Raw genomic sequence first — 24,098 nt, forward strand, 5'->3', positions numbered from 1 at the left:
GCTGCTACAATACCTTGACTATAAATCGTCCGGTGGTAATACTGGCGAACTACCAGAGCGCCTAAATGAAAGCCCGTCTTTTCCACAGACGCTCCTCTGGATGAGACCTCAAGGTTGGTTGATTCTCGTAAAATGTGCTTTCGAATCACGTACAGGCCCAATTCCTAGGCTTACTATTTTCAAAAATATCCTTCTCTTGCCGTAAAATTGCACAATTCTTTGAAAATAATGATAATATGCTGGAATGGAACATTGCATAATGCAGTCTTCTAACCCCTAGTGAGGAGAAGAAACAGACAGTCGGTAGGCCATAAAACTGAAGCAGAAGAAAGAATTTTGCCTCCAACCCCATGTGACCAGGGAGATAAGGTTCGATGTGTCGACCCCACAATAAGAAAATGAGTTTACCATTTAAAAAATGCTTTCTCCAATGGTACCAATCCCACTGAAACACAACAATAGAATGCAACAGAATACAATACCCATTTTACGCACGCATTACGCATACCCATGCCCAGCCGAATCACGCTGAAATACACACACGAAAACATCCTAAAGGCCATTTGTGTACACTGCCTTCTCGATTTCTTTACAGACCCGAAGCACATTGGTACTATCATGAACGAAAGACTGCTACAATGAATTGTACTACTAATAATAATAATAACATACACATGTAATGTAAGTTTGTATTTCTTTGTTGCTTAGTTTCCTCAAGAAAATACTGAGCATTGATTAATACGCCAAAATACATGACATTATGACATAATGCGTAATAGTCTTTAAAAAAATCATAGTCCTGGATTCCCTGGACTAATAGGGATACATTTGGTTTGCCTTAATAATACGTGCATGTGTGCTGTATTAATGTGTTTAGGTAGCCTATATTTGCGTAAATATTCAATCATGGTCCATTATTTCACCTTTATGAATTCAATATATGAAAAATAGGCCCACAAGTATAACTTGTTAGTTAGAACAGATCATTTTATGATTTTAATATCCTAGGAGTAAAGGATGATAGTCTGGCCAAAAAGGTGTGTGAGGACTACAACCGAACCGCATGCATAGCTTAGTAGGTCTAAAGCGTTTTTTTCTTCTCAATAAATACCACATTTCTATTTTGGGGCTGATTTCGTGTAGTTATTTGTTCTACCCTATTTTCAACACCACATTGAGCCTGGTCGAATTTGTTTCGGTGGGAAGATCCTATAGATCTTCCTCTATCGATTTCTTTTGTTTCAAATATCTTAGTTAATACATGTGTTATGCGTTATGCGATATTGTAACCAACGCAAGACATACATTTAGCCACAACGGAAATGTTGCTAATGAAAAGATTATCTTTGATTAGTGGTCAAAATATTGCATAGTGCCAGTGCCAATGAAGGTTTTCATTATTATTTTGTATCTTGTTTTTACAAAAAAAAATACTATGTTGGCCTCATGAACTAAAAAATACTATGTTGGCCTCGTGTTTCCTGTTATATAAGACCAAATGTACTTTATTACAACCATTGACCTATTGTAGAATATAGTTTATTAGCTGTATGAAATATTCAGGCTAGATATTTACTCAACATGTTTAGTATAACTGATGTTTATGCTCGTCAACATGGTAATATCTATGTTATTATAATGTTAGAAAAAATAATATATTCCGTATGCACGAATCGTCTGACTCAAAACTAGCAAATTTGGTTATTCTGCGGTTAAAATCTAACATGTACAATTTCAATTCAAGAAGCAGGGCCATTGTTCGTTAATTTTCCAAATGAGATTTTCAAGCAAAGCTTTCTGAGAAGAAATGGGGAATGGCCCCCGCCATTATGCGCAAAACAGGGTGAATTGCTGCAGTCGAAATTTCTTTTTGTGAGAGGAGAATTTACAACTTGGTAATAGACCTTTTTATGTGCCTCTATCGCCTGTCATTGGATGCCACTGGTCATGTGCAAGAGGCAAACGTCTCCATGGCCCTTTTCCTGATTTCCCAAGCGGTTTTTTCTCTGCATTCTGCTGCTATACCGTCCCCAACCAAAACGCTCAGCCTACACTCGCTCAAAAGTTGCCTTATTATTGCCTGAATGAAAGTGTGAACCTACCAGATCCTCGATAACTATATAGTTATTTACTTGACTTCTCAGGGCTAGCGTTTCCTCCTGTGTGCATACCGAACATCGAAAGGAGAGCCTCTGCTGTTCATCATCCGTATAGTTTCACTGTAACATCATGTATTATTTATACAGAGTCACCACAAGAAAACACATGGATTACCCAACTGCATTAGGTAAGCATTTAATGTTACAAACATCATGTTAGAATGGTTGTTTATTGAATTTCTCTATGCTACTTCCTGTCTCGTTGCACCAGGGTATATTAGCAGTATAGGCTAATCAGAACCTCAGTCGAGATGACATGTATAGACTAAAGCCAAAAGACACATGTTTAAGATAACTAAAACTGCTGTTATGCATGAATTATGAGTCAACACCAATGAACGTTTACATTTAACATGTATCTGAACGCATAAAACTGTGATCGGTATTTTACCAATAGGCTACGTATGATTGAATTGTAATTTGCTGTGACAATGGGTTGACGTGTTCATGTTAGTTTAGCCAAACTGATTAATGTATAAGGACGCATATTTAGCTTCAGTAGCCTAAAACGAATGTTTACTAACTTTGAAGTGCTTGCGGGGATGGGTTCTTTCGATGTTTGTACTATGAACAGTATCTGTCGGTCTGTCTGTATGTCTGTCCGTCTATATGTTTTCGTTATATATGTGTATCTTTGTGTATGTTTGATATATATATAATTGATTGTATAATGTCTCTGAAGTGACACGCAGCCTAATTGAGTTTTGAGGAGCTGGCTGCCAGATGATTTTAGACAGTTCGATTTTCTAAGTGAATTCTATTCATTAGTCCTCTTTTGGTGCATGAAGTCGATGTCATTACGGTTGTGCGAGGTAATGGATATCTGCATGATGGAATTTGTATGAAGTCACCTGATATGGTCTTAATATTAGTTCCACGTTCTATCAAGGACGTTGTGTAGGCCTACTTGTGAATATATCGTTACACTCAAGCTATTGCTTCATAGGCCATATAATAACAACAATAGACCTACACATTGTTATATAGTTGAACTAAACAAGGGAACCATTTGTATTGTATTTTCAGATATGGATGTTTAGAACATTTGAATTTGTCATGTTGTAACACACACACGTGTGGAAACAAATGCAACATATAATGTTAACCTTTCAGAAATGCAGTTGTTGAGCTTTCCCACCAGAGAAGCAGTTTTCATAGATGTTTTCAGCTGCCTGAGATGGGGGGCAACGGAACAAAGACAGTATTTCACTGTTGCCTGACAGGCAGCTGCGAAAGTATTTACAGCCTTTACTGCAATGCGGCAAACGAGAGAAAGCCTGGAACGAGGGCAGCCTATAAAAGTGGGGCCTGCGAATGACAAAACGCGGAGCATTTAAATGACTCGATTAGCTTCTAGTCTTAACTCTGGATCGGAAATCACATCACGTCCCAATATATATATATGGATATAGCGTTGTCATTTCGTTCTTCGTTCGTTCTTATATCATATCGCCCATAAATTAAATACAATATTACACTGTATATCAACGTATAGATATATAATTTATCTAAAAAATTAACGCAGCGAGAGAACAGTTCCCTTGATTATTATGTTTGGTGTGTGTTTTGTATTGCAGGGTTAAAACATTTTGCGGTTGCAGTGGTTAGCCATACGAAGGATTTTTTTTGGATTGCCAGTCTAGTTTAGCCTATACATTATGCAATTATTGAACATCGTGGGAGCATATTAATCCTATCATCTGCGGTATAAGGGATGAACGAATAATAAACCTAGATCATCTATGGATTTTTCTCGGATTGAACTGCATACAAAGCCTACCATTTAAACATATAGCAAAATATAATGGCATGCAAGTTTATGCTAAAATCCAGGTTATGCTAAAATGCAACAAATTGGTTATGTGCCATATTGATTGGGAGAAAATCTGAACACGCTAAAAAAGGGAAATTATTATCATGTTCCAGCAAGAGGCGCTGTTGTCCAACATTCAGGTATCCCTTGGTTCTTTTTCCGCATAGTTTACCTTATAGGTCACCGAACTGGAATATGATTGGTCCTTACACAATATGACCGAGCGATGCGTAGTATGCCTAAGAAATTGAAAGGAAGTGGTTTCTGAATTGAAATATCAGTCTATATGTAGGTGAAGTTTTCGTATAACCAAACTCTTTTTTTAAGAGGGTATAGTTAATAAGGAGAATGGTGGAGTCATATGAGACTGGCCTACACCAATGCGTGTGATGCATTTGATGGTTAGAACGTTTTAATAGTCGTGTGTGCTTCTGAATCACCTCAAGCCAGCAGGGCATCTTTTATGAAACTTTACTGAAAGGAAACGGTGAGCGAAACACCCACAGATGTGTGTAGACTACGTCAGGGATCACAGAGTCATCATCCGTTTTTTTAAAGTTAGGCCTTTATGGGCAAGCAGTCAAGCAGAGCAAATATATATATAGGTAGATGTTGACCTATACAGTCAGGTCCAAAATGATTAGCACCCTTGACTAAGATGAGCAAAAAATACTGTATAAAATAAATTATACAAATATGAACCTATATTGTTTGTTCAAAACAATTGGGAAATTATATTATTTTATACTAATACAACTGCCCACAGAAAGAGATTTTGTGGTTATACTTAATTTTATCAAACAGATAGGGGTCAAAATTATTGGCAATGACTTTTTTCAATACCTTTCAATGCCTTACCTTGCCAGGATAATGGCACTGAGCCTTTTTTCTAAAATGTTTGTGATATTGGAGAACACATTCGGAGGGATCTTAGACCATTCCTCCATCCAGAATCTTTCCAGATCCTTGATAACCTTCATCTGCGTTTTTGAACTGCCCTCTTCAATTCAAACCACAGGTTTTCAATTGGGTTCAAGTCCGGAGACTGAGACAGCCATAGCAAAATGTTGATTTTGTGTCAATTAACAATGTATCTATGGATTTTGATGTGTGCTTGGGCTTGGGCTTATTGTATTGCTGGAAGATACACTTGCATCCACGTTTCAGCCTCCTGACAGAGGCAACCAGGTTTTTTGGCTAAAATGTCCTGGTACTGGGGTAAAGTTGATGCGGTTGACCTTAACAAGGGCCCCAGGACCAGTGGAAGCAAAATAGCCCCATAATATCAAAGATCCACCACCATATTTTACAGTAGGTATATGGGGTACTTTTTTACATGTGCATTCTCATTTCAACACCAAACCCATCATTGGTGTGAGTGGCCAGAGAGTTCTATTTTCATGTCATCCAACAAATGTAAATGGCTGGAGTATGCTAAACGCATTGGAACTTGGATTGGAACCGGTGCTATGGTCAGATGACATGAAAATGGAGCTCTTTGGCCACACACACACCAGTGGTGAGTTTGGCGTCAAAATTAGGAGGCATTTGCAGAAATGAACCCCATACCTACTGTAAAATATGTTGGTGGATCTTTGACATTATGGGGCTATTTTGCTTCCACTGGTCCTGGGGCCCTTGTTAAGATCAAATGCATCATGAACTTTACCCAGTACCAGGATATTTTAGCCAAAAACCTGGTTACCTCTGCCAGGAGACTGAAACGTGGCCGGAAGTGTATCTTCCAGCAAGACAATAACCCCAAGCACAGATCAATATCTACAAAGAAATGGTTAATTGATCCCAAAATCAACATTTTGCAATGGCCGCCTCAGTCTCCGGACTTGAACCCCATTGAAAACCTGTGATTTGAATTGAAGAAGTGAAGGTTATCAAGGATCTGGAAAGATTCTGCATGGATGAATGCTCTAAGATCCCTCCCAATGTGTTCTCTAATTCATAAAATATTTTAATAAAAGGCTCAGTTCATTATCCTTGCAAAGTAAGTGAGGTAGGCTATTGAAAGTTATTAAAAACAGGGGTGCCAACATTTTTGACCCCTATCTTTAAAATAAATATATATTATTACTTGCTGGACAAGATATCTTTCTCTAAGTAATTGTATTAGTATAAAATCATTTAATTTCTCCATCTTTTTGAGCATACAATATAGCTCAGTGTTTGTATTATTTATTTTATACAGTCATTTTTGCTCATCTTTATAAAGGGTGTCAATCATTTTGAACCTAACTATAGAACAGATTAATTTATTAGACTTTTGACATGTCTTCTATTGACCTAAAAACACATATTCATATTAACGACGCACAAAAAATTCCACAACAAGGTGAACTTGAAATAGCAAGTGTGAAACAAAAATATATATATTCTTATTTTTTTTGATTGCATAACATGTATTATAATTATACATCCCTAATCGGCGTTATTGAATAAGTGCAACTTTGAGGGTTATTTATGGCACCAGTGCGGTGTCATGAATGGCTGTGGGGGGAGCACGTGATGCCATTAAACTTTGTTTTATGGCCTGGGAGTTGACAAGCCAAAATATAATCCTCATTGTGTATTAGTAAGGCCGTGCAGATAGCTTGGAATAGACCTTGGAATTGGTGGAAGCAAGTATAAACCTCTGGTTTTGTCTGAACATGGATATGTTTGCCTATTCGATGCAATACGTTGGTCTTTGCGGTGAGCTCTGTTTTATCATTTGATAGGCTACTAAAACTACTGCGTGCGCATGCTGATGTCATCAGGTATACATGTCTGTCTCCTGCAGTTTTGTTTGCCTGCTTCGAAATCCAGGACTTTAACCACAGTAGGATGTGTATTTTGCATTGGCCAGGATGTACGGGAAACAATTAGGAAGTGTTTGAATATGTCAATACTTGGCTGTTTACGGCTGTTATAACTAATAATCGTTCAAATCAGTCGTTAGATAAACAATGCATTTTGGACAATGGCTAATATTGTAGCCTATAGGCATATTCGTTTTTGCTTCAAATATACTAATATTGCGTGATGGTTTATTAAAACCTGTAACATTTGAATTTGTCTGCAATACGCACATATTTTAATGACAATGGCTAATAGGCTTGTGGGGATCTGAAGTCTTTGAATTCGGAGGGAAAAATATCAACCTGTTGTCACAGACTTAATGGCGTTTACAGTTATTAGCGTTTCCTTAAATTACGTTTTGGTGACATAGGCCTTGTTACAACACTGTATTAATTAAGTTAAATACACATCAGTCCTTCTGAATCTTAATACCCCAACAATATCTTAGAAATAGCCATGCTCTATCGCGCCCCCTAGTAGTGTACAGAATATTATCGAATCATAATTCCTTGTACTATCGTCAATTGACCCATATCAGGGTGATTCTATAGGCCTACATTGTGACGTTATGTAGCAAGTGAAGTGATGACATTGGAAGTGATGATTTAGTTTGTTATCCAATACAAACACTTTTACATGAGGCAGCATGAGGCAAGGACAACATGCACGAATCAGAATTGTGTTATAAAGGACTACACTACAGTAGGCATAGGCCTAGGGTTTTTCTTTTTTTCTTCTCTTTTAGCAATGTAAATGAGTCTTATTTAAAAATTGTTTTTCTGCAGCCTGTCTGCCACTTTGACAATTAGTGTATTTCGAAGTTCAATGCACTGACAACCGCTTTAATAGGCCTACAATTGACAGGCTATATTATATTGAGATGGTATTTTTATTGAAATGAGAATTGCATTTCTAAAATAATTTCAGTAGTCTAAGTAAGATGGCATGTTTAAAATAGTAGCTTTATTGTCTCTTTATTCATAATAAATAGCCCACAAATAGGATTCCAGGAGAAATACAAATGTTTTTTGAAACTTAAATCCATAGGCTAAATTATACATGTTGTCGATGGTGTTTTGGCATAGAATCTGGCTTTAGTGACATAGCTACTTGAAATCGGAACAATTACCTATTAACAGTTGTATAGTAACATAACTCTAAATAGATCACAAAACATAGCAAGTTGGTTCATTCTTGGTTCAAACGAAGGATAAAGACAAGTGCTGACTTCATCGTTCTTTTGTTCCTCTGTATCCTATCTCGGCTTTGACCGAGCAGTTGTCTGAACAAGTCTCAGGGCAAGGTGAAACCTAGGTCAAGCTGTCCAACACATATTAAAATGTTGTGACGTGTAATTACAAAGGTGTAAAGAGTGTGATTAATATTTTCCAATAAGATCATTTGAAAATGGGACGAAAACCTTTCGACTATCTCAAGGTTAAATAAAGGCTTCTAATGTGGTCAATTTTAGTTTTTGAAAACGTTGTAGAAGTGTTGTGAAACGTTCGGCCTATAACCTTCGTTCTTAAACTACTTGAATTAGACTATTGAAAATAGACTACTGAAACTGTCCAGTAACAAAACATGAAGTCGGCCTGGCCTATAATTTTGAGAAAATAATTTAAGGACACATCTTCGGGCATCTTACCATAAGGCCTGTGTGAATACTCAGTCAAATTTAGAAAGCACTTGGCCAATCAAGTGTTTTAAAACGAACCATTTTATTTAAATTAAATATACATTTAATTCAAAAAGGTATGTTATTATAGGACAATAGCACAGTGGCATATTCCCTAGACTTTAGACCAACGGAGGTAGTCAACTGAAGGGTCGTTTGGGAATCGTGAACTTTTGTACTTTTTGAGCTATCGCTAAAGTAAAAATAATTGAACTTTTTTATACGTTTGCAAATCATTTAGTTTGACCTCGTGGCCTTTAGCCTTTTTTCTTATGGGTCCATTCGATATTCAAGCCTCGGATTGTGGGTAGAGCGTAGGCTGGTTATCTTGTTTTTTTTAAATGGAATCCTTCCAAAGTGAGTATCGGTAGTCTATACCAATTAATAGTGAATGACCTATGTTGTTTGCCTATACCTCTAACCAATAGGCCTAACCGGTTGACATTTTTTTTTTAATGCATTTCGAAGCTGGAACAGAATTGCTAATTTTACTGATGAACTACTTAGGATCTGATTAATCAGGGGCTATGATTTGATGGAAGTTATCGAAACATATTTTGATACACATCCATTGTTTACAATTGTCGACGGTATAAGAGTGTATTGAGTATGAATAGGTTTTTTATTTGTCTTTTTGAGAACGGAATCTAAAGGCTGGACTCTTGAATTGAGAGAAATGATGGGACCCCTGTATTCCGTCGTCTATATATACCCTGTAGAACCGAATTTGTGTGATAAAACAACAGTCACAGATTCGATTCTAGGGGAGTATATGGTCGATGCAAAAACTTCGATTTACTTTACTGCTTTTATAGAATTTCTAATCATAACTATTTATAACATTGTATGATGGAGTGCACATCGTTTGATTGCTGGATTGTACCAGCTATTGTGTGTAATGGTTGTTTAAAATTATAATTATATATATATTCTATTGAGTAGAATCTGTTCTAATAGTGAAAGTAAATGTTCGAGTTATATGCTCTTTCAGTGTCACTTGTCATTTCATTTGGTGATTTACGTTGATATAAAGACATCGTCCTAGTCATGCTCTGGAGAAGCCTTTTTACACGAGTCACTTTTTGGCCTGTTCACGTATCATTACAGCCAAACAGTCCTTTTCGTTTTGATAGTGAACAAAAAGTAACTTGCCATAACAAAAGTTATAGGAGACTGAAATCTAAACAGATTTTAACATGGCATCAAAGTAATGCATTTTTTTCTTACGGTTTCATACGTTTTAACATTTCAATCATTGAATTATTGACTGTTTGGCATTGGTTGGTTGCCACGAGGCTCTTTGAATAGTTTTGAAAGGGATAGGGTAGATGAAATGATGAGATTCTTGTAACTTTTGGATGACCCCTTCTTGACAAAGACAGTCCCCATCAATTGTCCCCAGGCTTTATTCCCCTCTTTTTGTGCCAGGGGGACGTTTTGTATCTTTTGTTTGTTTATCTGTCAGACTCACTGGCCTTAGTTTGATTTAGTATTGTAGAACAATAAGCATATTAACCATATTATTACACAAAACCATCTAAATGTCCATCTATACCCAAACTTTGTATTTAATCTATTCAGATTATTATCCATTGACTGTTAGGGATGACCACAATTGATATTAAACTGTTGACATTAGGTACATCAAATTTTACATTTTATTTTTCAGTATAGCGAGTACATTGCCAATCCTGCATTGGAACTGGTTAAATATTTGTTTTCATTCAAAATAATTTCGGTGTTTTTTTTTTAAGTCCGTGAAAATTGCTGCTGTAGGTGTGCAGTGTATACCCGTTAATGAACTAGCTTTACCTCCATTGGCCAATCTGGTCACATGGTTCCCTAACTTTATTCAGTTGACAGCAAGTAGGAGGGCTTTATGGAGGGTGGAAAAAAAGACAACTCGAGAAAAATTTGTATTTTCTACCTTCAGAAATTAATGACCATGAGTTCGTTTATGGTGGACTCTAAGTATGTGGACCCAAAATTTCCTCCTTGTGAGGAATATTCGCAAAATAGCTATATACCTGACCAGGGGACAGACTACTACGGTCCAGCGCAGGACCCAGGTTTCCAGCATCCAGGAATCTATCCACGGTCAAACTACACTGAGCAACCCTTCAGTTGTACCACTGTGCAGGGTTCTACAGTGCAGCCGCGGGGTCATGTGCATGAGCGAGCCAGCCACACTAGCCCTTTCACTGCACAGACCGAGCCGTGTCCCCCGGTCCAAGTGACTGGCCCCCGGACTTGTGGACAGCAACAAAACACAAAGAACCAACATGGGATACAAGCCAAGCAGCCTACAGTAGTTTACCCCTGGATGAAGAAACACCACGTTACTACGGGTAAGATTGACTCTCTCCTCCCCACGTCTCGTTGGGACAAGCTGAGGTCCAGGAATTTAGCCACATGAAAATTATTGCGTGAAATATTTATGAGTTTCTTTGAAGGGGCCGTCAATTACTCCAGTCATAAATGTTTATTGCTAAGGAAATAGGCCGCTGTCTATGTGGCCGTCTTAGAGCTCTTGAAATGTCCACTTGCCTTATGACTATGTTTTATTTTATTGTGTGTCGACAATATTTCAGATGAAGAGGGTGAAAATAGAACAAATTGAATGAAAGTTTGGTCATAGTTTCGTCCAATTTCATTTCTGGATCAAGTTTTTCATTGTTTTGTTTTTAGCTAGAAGTTTGGAGCGTCCCGTGAAGGGCTGTTATTTTGTTAACTGGGACCTAATTGGCTCACATTGGTGTTTTGTTTCTCACAGTAAACCCGGACTACACAGGACCTGAACCGAAACGGTCTCGGACAGCTTATACAAGACAGCAGGTTTTGGAACTGGAAAAGGAGTTTCATTTTAACAGGTATCTGACCAGGCGGCGTCGCATAGAGATTGCCCATACACTCGTTCTCTCCGAGCGTCAGATCAAAATCTGGTTTCAAAACAGAAGAATGAAATGGAAAAAAGACCACAAACTACCGAACACAAAGGGAAGATCTGCATCGGCTTCCAGCCAACATTTACAAAGTATTCAGAAGGATAACCAGACTGATATCACAACTTTATGAATATTGTGGGAAATTTTGAATCTTACATGAACTGTAGGCCTATAAAAACTATTTCCCATTTGACTTTGCATGATCTCAAACATGGCATTTTCGTCATAGGCAGTTACATTCAGAAGGACCCTCGATGTGTGTTGGCTCGCTGAATTGAGTCAACTTCCAACATTGTAACTGATAGGTGCTCAGAAGATACGAGTGCGTCACTACATGCTTCACATGCTTCAAAGAGGTAGCAGTAGATCGAACGAGAACTTTCGCTTTCGGACGAAAGCCTGTTAAAGAGGTTTTCATATTGGCAGGCCTACTCTTCTTGCTTGCTATGGTTCTCTTTCCACCACACAAGTCAGAGTACTGCCTGAACATTTATATCTTTATTTAAAAGGGGGAAAAAACGTACAATTATGTGAAACTTTTGTACACGTTAATAGGAAATTGTCTTGTGATGAAATCAAGCTTCTAAAAAGAACCATATTTGATTCATATATTGCAAAAAAAATAAAATGGCCATTGCACACAAAGCATCAGTTGTTCCATACATTTGTGACAATATTTGTTACTTTTATATAGCCTAGTTTTTTTTAAAGTAGTGAACTCGTATTTATGGGTGCTAACTGGTTGAATTTTTCTGTTTACGTTTTCTGATCTTTTATACAATAAAGTTTTTAAAATGGCGTTAAATTCTATTGAGAAACAAGACATTCCTGTGTGCAGACCTTTCCCAGTGCCCTTATTCGGTTATAAATCTCTCTTGACATCTTTGTAAACAGTGTACATTTAAAGAGGGTCTCACATATGGCATCTGAAACTCTTTCATGAGTTCCCTTGTCCTTTGCATCGAATTTATATTTTGTAAGATACTTCGCTATTTTTATTTTGATCCATATCAAACAGAACACTATTAAAACTCTATATTAAATGTGAAGGACGTTGAGGACTAAAAATAGGTGTCATATGTTTCCCCCATTTTTATTATTCAAATTTTGTAATATAGTGTTTAAATTTCATTATGATTATTTATTTAATTAAATATCTGTACATTTCCTAAAACCCACAACTGTTCTGAACGTGTTTGAGAAACAAACGTTTATTTAATGAGATATGTTCAAAACTGTTGTGGATTATTAGAATTGTCTCTTTTGTTATGCATTGTAAAATCGTTTAATTCATGCTCTTAGCTGGCGTTAAAATCTAACTATGGCATTCATTTATACCAAACCAAGCCACACATGCATTCATGTCATGTTTCAAGACAGATATTCCTGTATTACTCCAATCATCGTCCTCGTGACAAAAATAATCATAACCTCTTGTGTTGCGAAGATGTCTTCCCTCTGAAGAGTCTTCATGATGAGAAGTTGAAAAGCTATTTCAACTGAAGTTCGACAAAAAGCTCCAAAGGCAGGTTCATCCAGAGGACACTGTTTCTATCGCCTTAGACACATTTCAGCCGCGAGGAGTGACCTCTAAACCCTTGACCCGTCCGACCAATACAGCCTTGTTTCTCTTACAGGCGCTATTCACATTGAGTTTCATTTAGATACTTTTTCTATTCTACCTTAGTATTGGTTTGCTATAGAATATTGGACGCTTATGTAACTCGGTTAAACATGCAGGCTAACTTTTTAAAGCCTATATGTATTCTGCCAGATGCACCTCAAACGGTACTGATTGTGTATTCATGTCTCACCATGTTAATGTGCAATCCTGTCTGACTTTATTTTTGTACCTGCTTTTCACTCTGTACATTCACAGGTGTCGTGCACAACTTTCATGGAAAAATAAAGACTGTTACTTGATGCATTATGGTGGCACAGAGCACTCACGTTTGTCAATAGATTTCTTTATCAAGTATTCAGAGGTTCATGCTGGGCCATTGAGCAGATAAAATAGATAATCAATGTGTGCGCGCGCACGAGCACGCGCGCACACACACACACGGTCTTTGGTGGCTTTCGTGATCGTGAAATATCAGATACCGCCAAAATATTTCCATAATGCGTAAAATGAGGCATTCTGTAACATTTGGGTTCCATAGCAAAGCATACAAGAACATGGAATAGGGCCTTACTTGCGATACACCCACATAACTCGAACTTTATGCATGTCTCTCTCTCATTGACATCAACCCATGATTTACTCAAAGGTTACGAGTCGATACCTCAAATTAGGATTTAGCCTATGGGTTGGGTTCGACCACACATCTCGCAGACAACGTTTTACTTAATTGTGCTTGTTTGAAAAAATGATGACATAGTTGACTAACATAACGTGTTTCATTGGCCGGTAAGTTACATTTTATAGCAAGAATCATGAATGTCCCCTAACCCACATCAATGTTAGATTCAGTGCCATAAGTTTTATGAATGCAGGATCAGTGGGATTATGTTTGTGATCAAATAAAATGTTCATGCTTGGATTAAAACTTGTTTCATTTGAGTGCTTATCTGTTTCTCTTTGTGTGTTTGCGCGCGTGCGTGCGTGCGTGCACGGGTGTGCATGTGTCCTCACGTTTGCGCGCAATCCTTTATAAGTTTAGCTGGGGAAGCCTTGTGTCACTTACACTTATTCATCTTCAGTTTGCCACTATATATATTTCAGTGTGCAAGCATGATGATGTCATTGCAAAAGAAAGAAAACTGCACCAACTTCACTTGGACCAAGAAAATCCTTATGTAGCCTAAACATAGGCTAAACAAGAGTTCTACATGCAACCCATGTTGTTGTACGTGTGTTTTCAAGACTATCCCAATGGATTGCTGAATGTTATATTTTCATGTTTCTTTTCCACAGTGGACCTATGAGGCATGTAAACATGTAAATTGTCTCTCTTGTTCACTGAAATGACCATGGGAATAATCATAAAATGCCTTTTATGTAACACAGAGTTTGAGAAAAGCAATCATATTTCAGTACTTGCCCGACAATGTGCAGTGTGCATTGACCTACATGTCTGAATACAATAAATGAGAGCCATAAGCAGTGCCATTTTCAATGACACTGCACCGAATATGGTATACACCATTGCCGCGCTCACAATGGCTTTCAAACGGCCATATTTGATTTCCTGCTGTTCGCAGAAACTGTCTTCGCCAAGCGAGACAGCCCTTTAAGATATATTAAACTGTGCTGTCTGCATTCAAAGATATAATTCGGAGTCTATACCGCTCCTCTCTCCTTTTCTGACCACGTGATTGTCTAAATAATTAATGCAGCACGTCCCCTAGAAACACGGCGTCGTCATTAATCGCGAGGATTCTATCAGACTTGAAAACTGAAGAGATCCCAAGAAAATAATATCCAAACGCTCCGATACCCAACGCAACTGTAGCCAGCACTTTAGCACAGCATCTCAACCAATGGAAGCTTGGTAGGTAAATATTTTAAATTATTTTTTTGAGTAAGATGGTAAATGACCATATCTGTCAGATATTTGATAAATAGCGCCCTTTGATGAGTGCGCCTTGGACAGGCTGAACTTGTTATGGGTTCTTCAGTGCTGTGGTTTTTATGAAAAACAATAGACCAAGAGGACAATGTCGATATTATAAAGTGGTAATATTTTACAACTAAGATCCGTGTTATGTTTCTTAGCAAGTGAGTAAGTAAATATTTTCAGCCACCTTTACTGTGTGAAATGGTTGTGATTATGAATGTGTGGGCAGAATGAATGCAGAACTGTTGGGCAGTTCTAGTTCGTTCTTGAGGGCTGTATGCTCGGGCCTCTGTGATTTATAATATCACCAAAGAGAGCAACTCAGTTATTGGTTTACACCAAATTGCCTGTTACAAAATGTAAACAGTGTGTTAAGATGAAAAACATTTCAAAGTGGTACAAGTGCAATATGTCATAATACAAAAGCGTATATTAGACTATTCTTTGGATAACACGCCAGCTACCTGCATAATGGAGAAAAAACAAAAAAAACAATCTGAAACGTTGTAAGAATATATCTCTTTGGAATGAACTCGGATGACTCCCCTTTGCTAACATTGTTTATATTGTTGATGGGGCATAATTTGAAATGTATTTCTGAGAGTAGTAAAAGTAGTGTTTGAGCAGGTTGACAGTTATCTGCCTCGTTGTAAATCATTCTCAGTCATTCCTGAAAGGGTGCGAGGCTGTTGGGGGCCGGGCGAACACTGTAAATCTTTCACTTTTATTACCCCATGAACATATGCTGCGACGCTAGTAGTCCTGCGTCCTTTCCTCAGTACGAGATAGGCCTACCTCTCGGCCAGCTTCCCCGCTGTCTTTTATGGCGTTAAATCTCCATCTTCCAGTTGATTTTTGAACTCACGAATTGTCATTTGAAGGCGTTTTGTTATTTACATCGAAAACAGTGACTGAAACAGAAAATGTGACTTTCCTTGAATGTGTTCAGGCTCAAAAGCAGGTTATCGTACGGCCGAACACCATGAGAAATAGCACAGAAGAGACGAGGGTTTCCAAATTGGTTTATTTGTATACAATCCCACCGGCCTTTTCTCATGCATTAATATTGGTCAATAGATTTCATAACATTCTAAAATGCACATCTCACATCTCATATTGTAGAGGTAAAAAAAACCGTTTTGTTTTTTAAAACAATGGTGATAACAATGGTGATAGCAGTTTCAAGTACCAATAATGCATCTAAATACACGTCCAAATGTACAATCCTGTATCAGAAATTATGTTCAGAACCCTACATTTGTACAGAATTCTCAAAACTACATTCTAATCAAGGTTGTATTTTTATTAATTCATTTCTCTTTCAACAGCAGTTTTATGAGAAATCAAATATTACCAAAATACCGTATAAGGGCTATATAATCAGGTAAACATGAAATGCACTTTGTATGTATGTATTATCTCTTAAAGATGACTAAATAGCCACCCGTGTCATTAAATTGGCATAGTATGCCCAGTGACCAGACCGAATAAAATATCTAATTATATTTATAAAATGGAAAGAAGATCTTCACCAGAATGAAATCCAAGTTGATCGCAAGTTGAGCATTTTCACTATGGACACAGGTCAGATAAAGAAATGTAAACGCCATCATTTAAAAAAGGATTTGGGAGTCAAGGCTTGCTTGCAGAAGCAGCCTCAATCAGAACATCCCGATCACGTGAACAAATATGCTTGTATTTTAAGGCCGTGCCTTTATTTGTCATCATAAAGGTTTCCTGAAACACCAACAATCGTAATGATAGTTTCATTTCGGTGACTGTGTCTGAAAACCTGTATTTTTCAATGGGAGATGATTGCCAGATTTTTTTGGGTGGAATAAGGATGCCTTGGTTTTTTATTGGTAGTTGAGCGTGAGTCTTTCCATTCTATCGGGAATACTGTCTGCATTGGTATATGGAAATGTCTGAAAAACCGCAAGATCAGGTTTAGGACAGTATTGTCTACAGACAAAGGGTGAAGGATATATTCTAGAGACTGCAAGGAAAGGAATTGAGACTAAGAAACACGAGTATATGATAAATTGATTTACAGGTAAGCAATTCTATGGCAAAATTACAACCTTTAACCATAGCTTTACACAATGCTAGAGAATAAATATGATTTATTCCATTCAAAGGAGTTGATCTTTATTAATGTCGCTCTTGTCGGTAACTACGCTTATAGCTTAAGTCTTATGGACCTTAGATACGATTTTAAGGCAGGTTCACAATTTTGAGCAACCACTTTGAAAGGTTAGTTTGGACAGACGTATTTTGACAATTGGTTTTCAGCTGATTTTGCAGTTTGATGAAAACTGACCAAAAGAAAAGGGAAAAGAAGCAGAGGAACTTTTCATTCGGACTCCTAGGTTGTTAGATCGTAAATCACATTAATTTGTTGTCTTATCGTCACAGTGATGTTAGACATGATTTATGTGGTTTCAGCTATATGGCTTTGTTAACCTGCAAATGTTATAATATTTTGAATGGATTCAATTGTTTTAATTTGTGTTAGAGAACTACTTTCAGGATTTCTCCATTTGTAAATAAGAAATATATAAATAGATATAGACGTATTTTTTATTTAAATAACAGGCTATATGAAACACTTTAAGTTGACGTTCTGCACTCATTTTTACTTAGGCTTACATGATTCCTTCGTGAAGTTATTGGATCATTCTGAATCGCAAATGTTTTTTTTATAGGCCTTTGAGAATCAAATATGATTTAAGAACAGATCTAAACAATAGGCTATTGTTTGAATACTGCTCAGGTTGACTTGTCCTTTTATGTTATTGACTGTAATATATGTTCAAGTCATTATGAATGATATTTAATTCACTATTGTCTGACTATACTGCGCTTTGATAACGAAATATGACTGGCTGACAAATACTGAATTTAAACCAATTGTATTCCAAGTAAATATTTGCAAAGTATTCTTAGTTTAGAATGTGCGTCTAGTGGCAACACATATTAATGGAAATATGCCTGGAAGCTATAAAGAGCTGCCAAACTAGCGATAAGAATCAAATGACAATAACAAAAACAACACATCCAATAATTCGGAGGATTTACACTCAAATTCGTCTTAAATGTAGCCAAATTAACAAGCTTATAAAAGCTATAGGCCTTTTGCTTTATACACATGTTTAAGTATGAACAATTAGTTAATTATATCATATCTTGCTTCCCAGCCCAGGGATGCACAAATGGATATTATTGGTTATTTTTGACTACTAAAGTAAACGTTCAAAATAAACCATCTTTGAAGTCAACTTTATATCCAAAGCGCACAATGGACACAAAGAAAACGATGAAATACAAGCAGACATTGTATATACCAAACTTACCGTAGCAATGCGTAGGCGAGAAACATTGTTGTCTGAAAAGACAAGTCATGTCTGGCCAGAGTAGTAACAACATGTGGTAACACTACACTTTCAAATCCACTCAAAACATATCGACTTCGACTTCAACATCATTTCGGAGTTCTGCACATTTCTAAAACACGCTAGGCTATATGTCAATGATAACATTTGCTATTTGCCGAGAGACACTATTCTCAATCATGTTGTATTAGTTTACAGATAGCTAAGTAAAGCATAGTTAAAACTTACATCAAGTAGCCTACAGACTAGTTTCTTATTTCTGATAATTATCTCCTCAAATCTGGCCATGTGTCCCATCGTCAGGCAGTGTTTCAGCTTTTAAAAAACGGGTGAAAAGTACTGTGGTTAGGATTTCATTGTGACTTTCTTGAACGCCTTCCGCTCGTTGTTCATTAATCTATGAGTTATTGCTGAACAAGCCAAAGGTCAGCCAAAAGGCTTATGACTGCTAAATATTTTGGCCAGCTCTTTCTTTGTTTAGAATCTTCAGTGTAAGATTTTCTTCTCCATCACTGAACTACATTTTCGGTTTTAAAATGCCTTAAAATAAAGAATATTGTGTTGGAATTTGTGGTTGCTGAATTGTCCCATTTCTTCTCGCGTATGCTCTTATGATGATTAGAATAGATACTTGTTCATAGAAGTTCATTATGGTGCTATATCAAATTCTCACTGTAAAAAAAAATAAAACCAGTAGGCCTACGATGGCATTTCAACAGAACATCTAAGCAATAGAAATGGTGCAGTTTGTTATATGAAATGATTACCCTACAGTAATCCAATGTCCTTCCAATAAAATGAGGAAATGGTGGTGCTCAAACAGTTTTGTGAAACTCCATGTATTGTTTTCGCTTTCAGGTCGAGGTGGATGTAATGATGAGCACGTGAAGAAAAATACGACACATATCTGCATAAAATACGGTGAGCATCATTTATTTAATGAACTTCCGTTACATATTCACATCACATATAGAAAACAAGCCTGTATGTGTCATGCATAGGCCTATATAGTCCTATGCATGCATTTTTATACTCTCAAAAACAGTGTTCAAAAGGTAAAGTTAAGTAAAATGTAAAGATAAACAGATGATCTAGATTATAAATTCCACTGTTTAATTCAATTCTCCAGATTAGCATGTTCAGTTTCCCTTGTAGGCCAATATAGCCAAGTCTACCAGAGGCTCGTTTAAAACATGCACTTTATCCTTTAAACATTGAAGAATGTTCATCATCTTGACATGCAAGAATGCAGAGTAAGGCCAGATGCAAGTTGCAACAGAACATCATTTCTTTGTTTAAACAGAGCATAGGGAACATATCCATACACTAGTTGGTTATGAAATATACATACCCCACTGGGCACAGATGTCATTTCAACGTTTAGTTTGGATTTACATTTGGTTGAGTTGTCAACTAACGTAAATTCAATGTGAAATCAACAAAAAAAATGTCTCAATATCATAGGATTTAGGTTAAAAGTAGGGTTTTTGGAAAAATACGAAATTCCCTTATGCTTTTTGCAATTCCAATAAGTTTTCCAAGTTGAGTCAACGTCATCACATATCATTTTGCTGTTGAAATGGCGTGGAAACAACGTTGATTCAACCAGTTTTTGCCCAGTGGGACATTCAGAAGTAGCATTTAAAATCAAAACATAATTCACCAGTCATCCCATCACCTCAATACGAATTTCAAACAGGAATATGTCCACTTTTGCGTCAGTGACGATGGTCCTCTCTACAAACAAAACGATTCCATTTCTGCGGTTTCAAACGTGCGTTTGCGAGAGCGTAGTAGCGGCAATGCAGAATGATTGTTGAGGCTCGATTTATATAAACGGCCTCTCTATTATTGCTGCAGAACTTGCAGAGTATGGCATTTTTTTAGCTTGCCTTCCTCCTACGCTTAGTTTTACACTTCTGAGGGTAGCAAGTCTTGAGGAGTGATTTTCTTTTCATTCCTCTCTAAGGCGTTTACGACCATAACATTTGCAGTCATAAATTTTGCTGCGGTCCACAATGACAGGTGCATTCATATGCACGCGCGGACATTCAGGGAAGACTGATTCAACTACTGTAGGCTATTAGTTTGTCTCCATGCATGCCTTGGTCATTCAGTGTGTTACTTATGTCAAGAATTGAATGTGAAATCGTTTCCAAAAGCAGTGAGATATGTTGGGTGAAAAAAATATCGTTTTTATATGTAGTCTAGGCTCGGGTAGATTGGTAGCTACAGTCTAAATATAGGCTTACTGATTACAGGCTACATGAGGGTGCCAGAATTCAAGAGCAAAGTTTTGACACCGATGCATTTGTCTTATATGCACATAATTAGCATATAGGGATCCCACCCATTCCGACCACCCCAATATTTTTTGGTGAGAAACAGGGAGAGGGGATGGCACTTCTTTTAGCATCATAACCCCCCTTAGCACACGTGCATTGTGATAATATTTTCTAAAATAATTTCATGGTTTAATAATTGCTTTTTGAATAAGGTTATGGAAGTAGCATTCAAAATATTAAAAAAAAAAACTTACAGGAGCGCGAGATGGACTTAATAAGTTAACAACAAATAAACAAAACATATGAACGAGATTTCGTTTATAAATCAGATTTCCAAATCAAACGAGAGAAGTCGTATTACATGTTGACGTGTTAAATAGGAAAGTAAGAGCTGATGGTGGTTTGTGATTAGTTAGGCTACTGAAAGGAATATTGTGTGGGTAACCAAATGCTGATTCAGCTTATTTTCGTAAGTAATTCAAGAAGATCTTTTGATCTTTTGGCAAAAGTTAAACGGTAACTCTTTTGTGCCAAACATGCCAATTGGTTCAAAGGGGAGAGGTTAAGAAGGTTAAGAAAGTTAAGAAGGCCTATTGATGATTTGATAGTTAAAGAAAGCATCGTTTGGAAAGTGAAGTTATAACTATTACAAAACAGCATTTTTTTTGTTTTTATTTTCATAATAGATCACGTGATCAAATATGATTGTATTTGTTTGTAATATGGCCTGGACTTATACTGAAACCAACACCAGACATCAGGAATCTTAAGAAAATGACTAAATGTTCGGTTTATTGATGGAAGGTTATTTTTCAATCCAGAGTACAGTGTATGCTCAATCATGGTTTAGTACACGTTCAATTCATATTGCCTGCATTATGAGCCTAACAACTCTTCTCTTCGTAGGTCAAGGAATACAGAGGCGGTGGGAAACTCCAATCACGTGATACAAGAACACCCATGCCATTGGATAGGGCCTTGGTTTGAATCTTCACAATGCAGAAAGCTACATACTACGATAATTCTGGACTTTTTGGAAGCTACTCTTACCCCAAATCCGACTCATATATGTATGGCCCATCTCACCAGCCCTACCCCACTTCTAACCTTGAGAGTGATTATCAGGGTCCAGTTTGTCCAATACAAACCACAACTGTACGGCCACCAACTCATAAAGACAATGACATGAATGGCAACTGCATGCGACCAAGTAGCAGCCAAGGAAACACCCAACAGTCGAGTATTGGTGAACAGCCGCAGGCACCTCCATTGTCGGCATCTTCCCCTAACTCCAGCAACACTTCATCTCAGAAGAAGAAATCTCCCCCAAACAATGCTTCGAATACTGCCACCCCAGTCATTAACAAGCAAATTTTCCCATGGATGAAGGAGACGCGATCGAACGCCAAACAGAAAAGCAACAGCAGCAACAATTGTACAACTGCAGAAGGTACAGTGTTTGTGTGTGTGTGTGTGTGTGTGTGTGTGTGTGTGTGTGCGCGTGCGTGTGTGTTTCAGCATGATTCGTCTGGACATGGTGGTGCGTAATGCGTGCGTAAAAGGGCGATTATTCTACTGTGCGCAAGGGTCATTTTAGGCAACTGCGTAGGCCAATGTGAAATCATTCATAATACATAGAGACTTATGGTGTTTACTATGTATTTTCAGGTGAGTCCTGCGATGAAAAAAGTCCACCTGGTCCAGCCTCCAAACGGGTCCGAACTGCCTACACCAGTGCACAACTTGTAGAACTTGAGAAGGAGTTCCATTTCAACCGGTACCTGTGTCGTCCCCGAAGAGTGGAGATGGCTAATTTATTGAATCTCACTGAGCGCCAAATAAAGATCTGGTTTCAAAACAGAAGGATGAAATACAAAAAGGATCAGAAGGCTAAGGGGATAATGCACTCTCCCATCGGACACTCCCCGGACAGAAGCCCACCATTAAGTGGCCCAAATCACATTGGATATTCTGTAAATGTAAACAGCCTCAGCTATGATGCGCCCTCGCCCCCGTCATTCGCCAAACCCCAGCAAAACATGTACGGCTTGGCTGCGTACACGGCACCATTAGGTGGTTGCATACCGCAACAAAAAAGGTATCCGGGGTCCGAATACGAACACCACAGCATGCAAGGCAATGGTGGCTTTGCCAACGCTAATTTGCAAGGCAGTCCGGTGTACGTTGGGGGAAATTTCGTTGATTCCATGCCAGCCTCGGGCCCCATGTTCAACCTCGGCCATCTCCCTCATCCCTCATCCGCCAGCGTGGACTACAGCTGTGCCGCTCAGATTCCAGGCAACCACCACCATGGACCCTGTGACCCCCATCCCACATACACAGACCTCACCTCTCACCATGCGTCTCAGGGAAGGATTCAGGAAGCGCCTAAACTAACGCATTTGTAATTTGTGAGGATTCCATCTGTGTGCCCAAATTATGTTACGCTCTTTTATTACCTCACTAGTCTAAAGTAATTTATATGATTACACTACAAGTGAGTCATGTGTATTACCCAGTATTATTATTGATATTACTATTAATGCTATTGTGTAATTATTTTCTAAGAATAGCTGTGGTACATTTTTCTTGACTGTTGAGGATGCGTAGGGGAGACCGTTTGTTTGTCAGTTGTTCGTTTTCTGAAGTGCAATGCGCAGTATGGGGACTGAAAATGTCATAACATTACTTGAAGGTAAGTCCTGTAGATCTGACAGTAGTCACCCATCTTTATAGGGATGGATTTTATAGAAAAAAAACCTCTAAGGTGTCTGTTTGTTAATTTCAAATTTTCTAAATTTGAAGCGTCTTATTTATTTTTCCAAGATTGTATTGCATTTATCTCCTTTCCTATATGTATTATTTAACGATTTTTTGTATCACACATTATTTATCATTTACATATATGCCTATTTATATGGACATCTAGAATTTATGCAACATAGTTCGACAGACTTTGACATCATAGCCCTTCAATAGGTACACAGGTTTTTGGTGAATGCTAGTTTTAAGACATGGTTTCAATGGCTGGTGGTTTTATGTTGTTGTAGTAGAAACCCCCTAAGTGTAAATCTTGGAGTATTGGGGCATTTTTCATGATTTATCTTGTGTCAATGCCTCTATGAAAAACAAAGTTATATGTAGCCTTTTGAAATACCGAATATTATAAAAATGTAACACACCAGCATGTCATTTGTCGTCATTGCCAATTTTCATATCACGTCATTGTTATTTCATCAGTTGGACTGTCCATGCATACATTTATGAAACGCTAATGATATGAAAATGTTCTATTTTATTGTGTTTAACATTTTGTAAATAAAGTGCTTAAATTTACACAATGGATGAAAAGCACCGTTATTGATACACATAACAGACGTAGAAACGTGAAATTGCCACCATTTTGAAGTATA

General features: G+C 37.6%; 2 protein-coding genes across 5 annotated transcripts; both read left to right on the top strand.

The window, feature by feature from the left end:
- The first annotated feature begins 2,018 nt into the window (after nt 1-2,018).
- Nucleotides 2,019-23,869, top strand: hoxd3a (homeobox D3a). Of its 4 annotated transcripts, none has more exons than XM_024405551.2 (4): nt 2,019-2,287; nt 19,259-19,321; nt 21,592-22,135; nt 22,354-23,869. In XM_024405551.2, exons 3-4 carry the CDS (start codon nt 21,682-21,684, stop codon nt 23,091-23,093), a joined length of 1,194 nt encoding a protein of 397 aa, XP_024261319.2. In that variant the 5' UTR covers nt 2,019-2,287; nt 19,259-19,321; nt 21,592-21,681; the 3' UTR covers nt 23,094-23,869. The 4 variants fall into 4 exon arrangements, with proteins under 4 accessions (XP_024261319.2, XP_024261312.2, XP_024261298.2 ...); XM_024405544.2 differs by lacking the exon at nt 2,019-2,287 and adding an exon at nt 14,691-14,946; XM_024405530.2 differs by lacking the exon at nt 2,019-2,287 and adding an exon at nt 14,691-14,942.
- Nucleotides 10,265-13,378, top strand: hoxd4a (homeobox D4a). The gene is made up of 2 exons (XM_024405558.2): nt 10,265-10,851; nt 11,277-13,378. The coding sequence occupies exons 1-2, from the start codon at nt 10,383-10,385 to the stop codon at nt 11,576-11,578; spliced, it is 771 nt and encodes a 256-aa protein (XP_024261326.1). The 5' UTR covers nt 10,265-10,382; the 3' UTR covers nt 11,579-13,378.
- Nucleotides 23,870-24,098: the final 229 nt, after the last annotated feature.

This window comes from Oncorhynchus tshawytscha, linkage group LG03 (genome assembly GCF_018296145.1).
Source record: "Oncorhynchus tshawytscha isolate Ot180627B linkage group LG03, Otsh_v2.0, whole genome shotgun sequence".
NCBI classification, from domain to species: Eukaryota; Metazoa; Chordata; class Actinopteri; order Salmoniformes; family Salmonidae; genus Oncorhynchus; species Oncorhynchus tshawytscha.

What these genes read in the sequence shown, in the direction of transcription:
- hoxd4a (XM_024405558.2), top strand. Translation starts at nt 10,383, where the DNA reads ATGGAGGGTGGAAAAAAAGACAACTCGAGAAAAATTTGTATTTTCTAC. An exon ending in GAAACACCACGTTACTACGG is followed by an intron (nt 10,852 to 11,276) that starts GTAAGATTGACT and finishes TGTTTCTCACAG; the next exon opens with TAAACCCGGACTACACAGGA.
- hoxd3a (XM_024405551.2), top strand. Translation starts at nt 21,682, where the DNA reads ATGCAGAAAGCTACATACTACGATAATTCTGGACTTTTTGGAAGCTAC. An exon ending in CAATTGTACAACTGCAGAAG is followed by an intron (nt 22,136 to 22,353) that starts GTACAGTGTTTG and finishes ATGTATTTTCAG; the next exon opens with GTGAGTCCTGCGATGAAAAA.